The 10,809-nt window shown below is 42.1% G+C and overlaps 1 protein-coding gene across 11 annotated transcripts in view; it reads right to left on the bottom strand.

Annotated features, from left to right (window-relative positions):
* Positions 1-271: 271 nt before the first annotated feature.
* LOC113526651 (protein MTSS 1-like) overlaps positions 272-10,809 on the bottom strand; it is a 55,042-nt gene continuing 44,504 nt past the window's right edge. For 2 of the 11 annotated variants that reach the window (XM_053240953.1, XM_053241144.1), the window contains 7 exons: positions 10,745-10,809; positions 8,710-8,920; positions 5,657-5,851; positions 5,283-5,516; positions 4,335-4,499; positions 3,639-3,792; positions 272-3,011 (listed from right to left, as the gene is read on the bottom strand). The exon at positions 10,745-10,809 is cut by the window's right edge and continues 33 nt beyond it. In XM_053240953.1, the coding sequence (XP_053096928.1) occupies positions 2,509-3,011; positions 3,639-3,792; positions 4,335-4,499; positions 5,283-5,516; positions 5,657-5,851; positions 8,710-8,920; positions 10,745-10,809 (1,527 nt within the window). In that variant the 3' untranslated portion in view covers positions 272-2,508. The remainder of the gene's footprint in view (positions 3,012-3,638; positions 3,793-4,334; positions 4,500-5,282; positions 5,517-5,656; positions 5,852-8,709; positions 8,921-10,744) is intronic. The other 9 variants (XM_053240968.1, XM_053240983.1, XM_053241002.1 and 6 more) reach the window with 9 other exon arrangements.

Below are 10,809 nucleotides of genomic sequence, written 5' to 3'. Positions count from 1 at the left end.
GCTAAGTGTTTATGTACTTACAAAATAGCAAACTAACTATTTACATGTTTTACAAGTCAAATGACTTAAAATAAATATTCCAGCCGGTACTCTAGTTACCTGGTATGTCACATAACTAGCAAAATTTACCCAAAAAACACACTGCAATCTGAGATAGTTTCATAATGTTAGATTATTTAGCTAGTTAAGCTAGCTAGTTATCGCTTTAAGTTTGCTAGCAACAACACTGTAGATTTCAGAAAGTGAAAAAAAGAAGGACAAAACCGTAGACTGGAGGAATAAAATATTTAATATGTCAAAAAATATAACAACATTTTAATTTCTGTTTTCAAATTAGCTTTTCTGTCACCATCTGATAAAACTTCGGTACTTTATCCTGCTAGCTAGTTAGCAAGATGGCTATCTACTACGCTAGAGCCAGTTAGCAAGTCAACATGACTGTATACAGTTCAGATGAAAAACACAAGCAGAAGGTTTTTTTATTTTTAATTTTTCAGTCTCGTGCTGAAGAGTGAAGCGATTTGTTTAATCCAGTGGAGCTGAAATAAGGCTGACACACAGAAATATTACAGAAATTATAAAAGAAAAACAACAACAACAACAAAACAGCACCAAAATTTAAATAACAAAAGAAAAAGTGATAAATTCTGTAAGTTAAAGAAAAAACTTCACTTTTCACACCAGTTTAATCAGTTTATAGAGACTTGTTTGATTTTTACACAAAAATAAAAAGAGAACATGAACGTGTGAAATGAACCTGGACGAGGACGTGTGTGTGTGTGTGTGTGTGCTTTTCTACATGAATTACCTCGTAGTGTATTAACATAATATACAATATTTCACAGGGAAAAGGACGGGATCTACTTTACCGAGCGGATGAATAAATTAAAAGTCGCTGTTCGGCTCCGTCGCTATTTACACTTAATTTTTTTATACAAACGTATATATATAATTTTTTGCTAACATTAGAGGGTGAGTTTGGATTATTTATATCATCATCATAACATTAATAATAATAATAATAATAATAATTATAAAAAAAGACAAAAAACATATACTGTTAATATTGTAGATTGTTATACGGTTAACGACGATATGTTCAAAATTAGTATTTTACGTACATTTTCCAAAAAAAAAAATCATAAAAATAAAATAGCCTTTTTAATACTTCACTAAACTTTTCTGTTTCATCGTTACAAATACTTACTCCATCGACAGAGTGTTGTTTTGAAGAATTAAACCGGACATCAGTTCACGTCCTATAAAGCGATGCGCAGAAATACAAGGGGAAAAAAAGGAATATAACGTATTTTCCGGACTAAAGACACGTTTTGTTGCTCAGATTTATATTTCTGCATTAAATTGTTCAGCTAAAACATGCGCGTCTGTTAGCGTACTCACGGTAGACCTGCTACTCCAGTAATTATGGTCCTTGTGAACACACGATAGCTATTAGCCAGCTAGTATAGCTAGTTTAACAGCGTTATTTTAACTTTTTAAATCGAGTAGCGTGTGATTTCTTCAGTAAGATTTCGTACACATACACGATCGTTGTGTTCCAATCAGAAGCCAGGTCCCTAGGTAGGCAGCCTATCTGGGCAGCTCACAGGTTTTACATACAAGTCGTTTACAAACATACGTTAATCGCTTGTTTTCGTACGTCATTAACATTCATTTTGTTTAGCCGATGTAACAATCATGTTTGTAGATCATCAGAAGTTGGTGTTTGGTTAAATTTAACTTCACACCTTGTACACAGTAACTAGCTTAACATTAGCTAGCTAGCTAGCGAAAAGTTATGATGTATGATGACACGTCATATATTTTATACATTTGATATATATATCGTACATATCAACGCCGTTGTGTAGCTGCGTGTGTTTGTTGGATGAAAACGAGAAAAACGACACCAGGAAGAAACGAAATGCTAACAAATCGTAAACAAATCGTTGATCTTTTTGTTTAATTAGTGATTATTCGCAATAAGCAGAAACGGTGACTTCAATCATAACATAACTTCATCACATAGCTAGCTTTACGTAATTATGTTTTTTAATTTAAACTTTGTATTTTTCTTTATTGTCCTGTCCGGTAAACTAATACATTTACACAATTAGCGTTACTGTGTAACAACAAACAAAAGCTACGTAGACAGTGCTGTATAATTCGGTTACTACGGCAACACTACCAGGACAAACGCTAAACTGCGTTGCACCTGTAGGGGGCGCTGAAGCGAACGACTGAAAATAGAAAGAGCTGCTACGTTAATGTGATTTATACGCTGAAGCGACCGGAGTAATATTTTTTAAATAATAAAAATACGTAATTTTGGTGGCTTATAGTCCGGAAAATACGGCAGTAAAGAATGTTCTGAGAGTAAAATAAATTAACGACAGGAGAGATATTATCTCTCTTCCATATCAGCTGAGTCTTATAGTAGCGCGCTAACCATCCCACCCTCCTCTGTTACCATAGTAAATGTTCGTAGTGTATTAGAATGCTGGAGTATTATGGGATGCGCGGTGCTGAGCGGTCGTTGGTGGTGGTTTTCTTCAGTCGGACTCCTCTCCGGATGGACTGCAGCATGGTGTCTCCTTCCTCCACGGCGCCCTCGTGCCCTTCGTAGGCGGCGTGCAGGGGCGGGTTAGTGGACGCCTGACCGCTCCACGACTCCACCGGCAGGACAGATTCCGGCTCCGCGTCGTCGCTCGGCTCCACCTCCTCGTTAGGCTCCGCCCCCGTGAAGTCGGGCACACTAGGGGTCATGACGGGGATGACCGGGGTTTGGATGGGGACGGGGCCGGTGCCCCTGCGCACCGAGGGTTTGGTGGAGGGCGTGCGGCGGATGGTGGCCACGCCCGGGACGGCGGGGACGGAGGGGATGCCGGCGGTGGAGGCGGGACGTTTGGTCTGGAACAGTTTGCGGTAACTCTGGCCGAGGTCGCTGTTACGCGGGACGGTGGAGGATTTATCAAAGTCCTGCTGCTCGGAGAAGTAATCGTAATCGGACACTGCGAGGGCGAGAGACGGAGCGCGTTTAGGAATTTATACCCATTTATTACATTCATTACGCTGTTAGCTTTAGTGCTAAGTGAAACTCGCACCCGTATTACTCCTCCCTTCATCCCTTCTTCACTATATTACTATTAATCTCTCCCTCTTCTTCTTCTTTCCCTCGCTTCTTTCCTCCCTCGCTTACTTCGTGCCTTTCTTTGTTCCTTCCTCTCTTTTTTCATCCCTTGTTTCTTACTTCTCTCACTTCTTTCCCCCTTCACTTATTTTGTGCTTCCCTTCTTTCTTCCCTCTCTATCATCCCTCGCTTTTCTTCCTGCCTCTTCTTTCTTCCCTCAATTCTTTTCGCCCTCTCTTCTTTCATCCCTTGCTTTTCTTCCCTCTCTTCTTCTTTCCTCCCTCACTTATTTTGTGCTTTCCTACTTTCTTCCCTCTCTTTTATCATCACTTACTTTAATTCCCTCTCTTCTTTTGTCCCTCACTTCTTTCCTCCCTCACCTATTTTGTGCCTTCCTTCTTTCTTCCCTTGATTCTGGTCTCTCTCTCTCTCTCTCTCCCTCACACACACGCACACACACACACACACACACACACACTCACACACTCACACACTCACACACACTCACCCTGAGAGGGGATGGTGTCCTCGGAGCAGCAGGGTGTGGTACTCTGAGTGCTGTATCCACTGGAACACTGGAGCGAGTCTCTGCTGGAGCGCTGAGCGTCCAACTGCAGACCCCGAGAGAGAGCCAGAGCCAAATCCTGCTGAACCTCCACCTCCTACACACACACGCACACACACACGCGCACACACACACGCACGCGCACGCACATGCACGCACACACACACGCACACACACACGCACACACACGCGCACACGCAGTTTACACCAATAACATCTCTGTTCTGCTGTGTGAGATTTCGTTCCTAAAAGTCTACATAAATAATACATATAAAAAATATAATTAAAATATAGAATTTGTGCAACAGAAATTTTGAATTAATCAATCAATCAATTTAACAATCCTCTCCCTAGATTACTCACAGCCTTTACAATAAAATATAAAACAATAAATATAAGAGACACGATGGCACAGTAACAGAGCAGTCAATACATTTATTTTTATTGTTTTATCTGTGTTTTAGAGACAACATTAAACATTTATTGCTTTTTAAATCTGGATTATTTGTTACTGATGTACGAATAAACATCCACTCAGTAGCTTTGCTTGCACTCTACATCTAAAATGACGCATTATTAAATAAGTATGAATGTATAATATAATGTTTCTGAAGGGTTGTTATCAGGCGTGTGACTGACCTGTGGTGTATCAGCGATGCTCCTGGTTTTCTGATTGTCCTCAGGCTGCGTGGAGTTTAACGTCGGCTGGTACGAGCCGTTTGCGTCCACCGCCTCCTTCGGCTCCTTCTTCTTCCTCAGTGTGTTCACCATGGGCTGATCGTACGGGCCCGGTTTAGCCCAGTCCTACATCCACAACATCATTACTCCATTACACATAATACACGACACTCTACTACTACTACTACTATTATTATTATTATTATTATTATTATTATCATCATCATTAGATTGTACTGCATTCTCAAAACCAGCCACTGGATGGCGACCTTAGACTGAGTCATCGCCCTGATTGTTTTGTAAATACATCACTGAACCAAAGCTGCATCTTATTTTACTTTATCAGTTTCTCTGCACAAAGACCTTCAAGCAGCTAAGTGACTACATGAGTCAGTGTGAATCAGTGAATCAGTCTTTTGGCCAGTATTCTCTAAGCCAGACTGAATCAGTGAATCAGTGTTTCATACAGTGTGACTCTATAAGTCAGTGTGACTCTGTAAGTCAGCGTGACTCTGTAAGTCAGTGTGAGTCTGTAAGTCAGTGTAAGTCTGTAAGTCAGTGTGACTCCGTAAGTCAGCGTGAGTCTGTAAGTCAGCGTGAGTCTGTAAGTCAGCGTGACTCTGTAAGTCAGTGTGACTCTGTAAGTCAGCGTGAGTCTCTAAGTCAGCGTGACTCTGTAAGTCAGCGTGAGTCTCTAAGTCAGCGTGAGTCTGTAAGTCAGCGTGACTCTGTAAGTGAGTCAGTGTTCCCCGGTGCTCGATCAGTGTGACTCTGTAAGTCAGTGTTTTGATCAGCCTGACTCTGTAAGTGAGTCAGCGTTCCCCTCTAGGGCGGACCTCTAACCCAGGCCGGCTGGCGGAGGAGTGATTATGATGGAGTGATGGGAGAAAATAAAACGGATGGACGAACCTTCCAGCTGGGGATCTTGGAGGATGGGGGGAGAATGCCGGGGGTCAGCGTGGAGTAATGGGGGTAATCGGGCATCAGCGCTGAGCCCGGCCTCGACCACGACCTCAGAGTGGAGGAAGCGTAGGAGGAGGAAGAGGAGGAGGAAGAGGAGGAGGGATTTTGAGGGAAGGGGAAGGCCACTCCGGTCGGGTACGAGGCCTCTGCAGGGCCGTAGTGGTCGTAGCCGTTTGACAGCTGAGCGTGGTGAAGTGGACGGATGACAAAAACATAACAGGAGAAAGAAATAAAAATAAAATCATGAATGAATGCAACATAAAATGGCTGAGAGAAAAAAAAGACAAAAAGCCACATGATGCAAATAATATATCACTAACACAAAAGGGACACGGATCTGATAATGGAGTGAGTGAATATCCAATGGGAAGCAGCCCTAATTCATGAGGAGCCAACAGGAAGTGGCGCTGGTGAGCAGAGAGCCAATTAGGAGTCACCTTTTCAGTGGGAGAGCTGCACTCGCTGAGCGACTGAGCCGATTCAGAGGATTCCGACGAAGCAGAGCTGGAAGGAAGCTGCACACAGCAGATGGGATGAGCAGAGGACACGCCCACAGACATAACCACGCCCACAGACACGCCCACACATAGACACGCCCACACACACAGACATAACCGTACAGCATGAGAGGGTGAAAAGAAAGCACAAAGAAAGAAAACAGAAAAGGTGTAGAAGCAAAGGATGCCATCAGGCGGAGAGAGTGAGGCAGAAAAAGAAGACAGCAGACACATGGACAAAAAGACAGAGAGAGAGAGAGACAGAGAGAGAGACAGAGAGACAGAGAGAGAGAGACAGAGAGAGAGACAGAGACAGACAGAGAGATAGACACAGAGAGAGAGAGAGAGAGAGAGGGAGAGAGAGAGGCAGAGGGAGAGAGAGACAGAAGCCACAGGTTAGATGCAATGCAATGAAAGCAGCAGAAGCAGCAGTGTTAGTGCTGAATGGCTGAAGTCAGAGTGTTTACATGTTCACTAGTAATCTGATCATTATCTGATTTCAGCATTTGGGGTTCAGTGCAAAAGTTTTCACCCCCCAATAGTTTTTAAAAGGAAAATTAAGGTGCTATTTTACAGTTTATCTACAAAATGTGAAAAATAAAACATGTACCGTTCCACAAGACAACAATCCAAAACACTGTTGCGAAATCAAAAAGAAAAGTTTTTCCCCTGATCCTCTCACTCTCTAGATCTGATCTGAAAAACTGCAATATCTTAAATATTAAATAAATAAATAAATAAATAAAATATAAGAGCTGGTAACTGGGTTATTCACAAGTACACAAGTATAATCTGATAGCTTACATTTTTCTACATCTGCATGTAAACAAAAATAAAAAAAATGCTTTTGTGTCATTTTCAAACCGTAATCAATCAAAACATTGAAAAAATAAAATATTAACTCAAACTAATCAAGGGCAACTTGTTACAGGAAGTAATCTCGAGTCAACCGTGCTTCTGACAAAAAGTATAAACCCGGACTTTTCCCGTTGCACAGAGCTGTTCTCAAAATCAGATTTTTCTGCAGTTATCAGATTATTGCGCAAATGTAAACACACGCACGTTAGCGAACACACACGGGTCAGATTAATCAGCTCGAGCAGACAGAAAAATAAAACAGCAAATGTCGGTCCTTAAGTACTTCATCAGCACCAGATTCTAAATCATAATCCCGGATGTTTTTTTTTTTTTTACATTGAGAACGTACATAATGTAAATTACTGAGATCCTGAGTTTTTTTTCTTCATGTGTATGGATAAAAACTGACATCTTTAAAAAGACCTCGGCGTCTGTTTCATTCCCACGGCACCATTTCCCAGGAGGGTAAACTTATTTTTTTTTTTTTTATGAGGTTGCGAGACGCCTCCAGTCCAAACACATCCCAAACACAGCAACACGTTTTGTGGGTGTGAGCTGAAATCGTGTGGCTTTGTAAACTGCGGGGGGGAAGAAACGAGCCCCTCCATAATTAGGGTCAGACTTGGCCTCTTTTAAAACCTTGGAGCCAAAAAACGCCAACAGAGAAAGAATAAGCAGACAAAAGAATGCGCGCTCGTGTCCCCATTAGCTTGCTGTAGTTGTAGTTAGCTCGGTTGGCGTGATTAGCTAAACTATCCATTTTGTGGTGGGAGCAGAGCCGGATTCGGATCATTAACGTGGGTATCGTAGCAATTAGCCTGGCCCTCGTGAGGCCAGGAAGTCCCTGTGGATCATGGGAAAGTGGAGATCGGTATGGGAGAGAGAGAGAGGGGAAAAAAAGAAAGCTAGCAGTTGAATGGAAGTCTCGTAAAATCTGGCTAGCAGTTATAAAAACCTCACTCTTAAATAAATAAATGTAATGAGCAACAACACACACACACACTTCTACATTTTAAAGCAAGGTCACTGGGGGCGACTCGAGTCTGAGGTCCTCGTTCTCAAATGACGAAGGGAAGTGCACTCTGGATGAACCCTTCAGGTGCACGGGATAAATGAAACCCTGCCGTTTAGTGACGGTGAAATTACGGCTGTGTTCAATTCAGTTACGTGGATGCGCACTACACTTATACACTTATACACTACACACACTAAACACTCCATTTAACACACTGTGTGTAAATAATACAGAATATTATATCAGTTTGAACAGGATAACCTTAACCAGCAAATATCTCGTTTCTTTGGTACATAACATGACCTGATTCCATATTACAATAAGTAACTTAACGTTAGCTAGGGTTCAGTTAACCTAATCTAAGCCACGTAATGTCACTTAGCTACGTTAACTTTAGCTACGTTAACTAGCCTGAAACCTTGGCTCGGTATCAGTTTGGACTGAAAATTATTGGAAAAATTATCAGAAATGTACTAACTAGTTAACAAATGTCAGCAAAGTGCTGCTTTTAGGTAGCTGGCTCATGATTGGCTGATCAAATTTTAATTAAGCCCCGCCCCTTTTTGATCCAAGGGTGTCTGTCACTCCGCAAAATCAACATGAATTCATTGTAGTTCTCATTTAGCTAAAGGTTAGGTTAGATCTAGAACCCTAAAAGGGTCTTCAGGCTATCACTCAAGTGGAACCCTTAAAGGTTCTATGTAGAACAGATGGTTCTCTTTCTGAAAAGGTTTAGAGAAGCAAAAAGAAGCGTTATTTATCCAAGGAACCCTTGAGGAATCATTCCAAGAACATAGAATTATATGAACCATTTCAGATTTTTTTAATTTAATCATGGCATACGTTGATACCATGTTGATACCATCGCAGCGACTAACTTGAGGAGAACTTGGAACGATGTCTAGAGTGACATCATTGCTTGTTTTTTGACAGAAACACCTGCAGTACCTTTGTGCGACACTTTGACCAGAATTTGTCGAACAGGGGGAAGTAGGGGACTTACCTGAGAGGTGGGGTCGGAGGGCATGGGTGAAGGCGACTTGGACTGGAAAGCGTCGTGCGAGGCGAAGCCCGAGTCGTGCGAGGAGACGCTGGCGAGGCGGGCGGGGACCTGCTGCGGCACGGTGATGCTGCGGTAGCGATAGAGCGGGGAGGACGAATGAGACAGTGAGCCGCTGGAGCGTGAGTCGCTGCTGTTCACACTGTTCAGACTGCTGTTAAGGTGGGGATGGGACAGGAAGGGGCGGGGCATGGAGAGGAAGCGGGACAAAACAGAGGCGACCGGGAACCATTAACACTCCACACACACCATGCAAACCCCAAAAAACAAGGCCAAAAATAAAATTTAAAAAATAGTGATCCATACAAGCACCTGATCCTTCCCCTTGGAACAATTTCAACAGATTTAATCAAGTATCTAATCTAAAACACCTAGATTAGACCTCAGAATTGAGCAGAGAATATGTGCAAATATGTATAAATTAGATATTAAGTTTTTCTTAAAACTACAGCAAGCATTCAGAAAACCCCAGAAGGCTGAAGATCCCTAAACATCCCACTTATCTAATACACGATAATTACTTGGTGGCCTGATTTATATTTTTAGCTGTTGTTCTAAAATCAGAAGCTCTTGGCACACGTGACCCTCTGAGAGAAAAAAAAAAAAAAAAAAAGACAAAATTGCCAAAGGGAAGAATCCGACATGAAACAAGATGAAAAATAAAAGCCACATTTGATCACGCTCAGAAGTGCAGGGGGGAAGTGAAGATGGTTAGCACGCAGACTCAAACTTTAGCACTGAACAAAGATAAAGTGTTTCATGTACAATGCAAAACAAACAAGACAGGCAGAAATCCAGTACAGACTTTAATCCCCATCGTTACCCTAAGGACACTTCCAATATTTCATTACAAGAGTTTGTTAAACAACCCCTAGCTAGCTAGCAAGCTATGTAGCTAGTTCGCAAACTAAATAATTAGCAAGTTGATATGACACTATACATCGTTCAGAGGTAACGTGGCGTGGCAAAGCGGCTATAAACCATTATTTTAGCGATAGTTTCAGCAATCTACAGCGACAGGTCTTGGAGCAACTGTTAGCAAAGAGAAGTGGGCGTGGCCAATAAAGATAACCAATCAAAGGGAGTGTCTGTGGAACTCAGGAATTCTGACATTTTTCTTCCTTTTTGGTTCGTATTAAATATTTGTTCTGATTTATGCATTGAGAAGCATCTCCGAGACTGTACGTCTCACAGGTGAGTAAAACTACCACATTAGCACCCTGTAGCTAAGTGTAATGTTAGACTAATTGGTTTAAATCACCATGGAAACAATGGTGCATGTGTTGAGGCCCAGTAAAATATTTGATTTATTGTATAAAAGGGATCAAATATGGTTTATCGTGAGGTCCTAAATAAACATATGACAGGCACATGAAGACCTCTAGTGAGTTAATCATGTAACCATGGCAACCAGCACTAAACTCAGGTCAGGAATGTCTACTAGCGGTCAATGTTTAGTGTTTTCAGGGATGAAAACTTGCTAATGGTGTAAGTTGCACCAGGGATAAAATGCTAACAGGGTTTAGCTCTATGTCTCCTTGTTTGGGAAGAAAAGCACTTACCCGGTTACTCGGAGCAGGAACCGGCCTCGGGTGGCACCAGCATACTGCGCTCCATATGAAAATCCGGTGGTTTGTCTGTGCACCGCCATCTTGCCCCACTAAACACCGCACTGCTTAATGGTTGTCAACTACCACCCTACCTTGAGGCATCTACCACTTTTAAAGTACCTCGATCTTGCTTTGTTTGCCTTTCCAACAGTTTCAGTTTGTACTCTGTTTATCCAAAACTCTTTCTTTATTCAGCGTTCTATCGTAACGGAACTAGCGACCACTACAAGTCGTACCCTTACACTAACCCGAATATCGTATGTGCACCACGCATGAAATAAAAACACAACCATGATCTGATTCCTGAGTGTACTGAGCAACAAGGAGTCCAACTTCAGTGGGAAAATGTGTTCATGGTCGATGCTTACCTGCACATGCTGGACTTCCTGGACATGGTGGTGCTCGGAGATGATGGAGGTGTTTGGTAGGACCA

This window comes from Pangasianodon hypophthalmus, chromosome 1 (genome assembly GCF_027358585.1).
Source record: "Pangasianodon hypophthalmus isolate fPanHyp1 chromosome 1, fPanHyp1.pri, whole genome shotgun sequence".
Lineage (NCBI taxonomy): Eukaryota > Metazoa > Chordata > Actinopteri > Siluriformes > Pangasiidae > Pangasianodon > Pangasianodon hypophthalmus.
The sequence above is the reverse complement of the archived record's forward strand: the minus strand, read 5'-3'. Positions and strand labels throughout refer to the sequence as shown.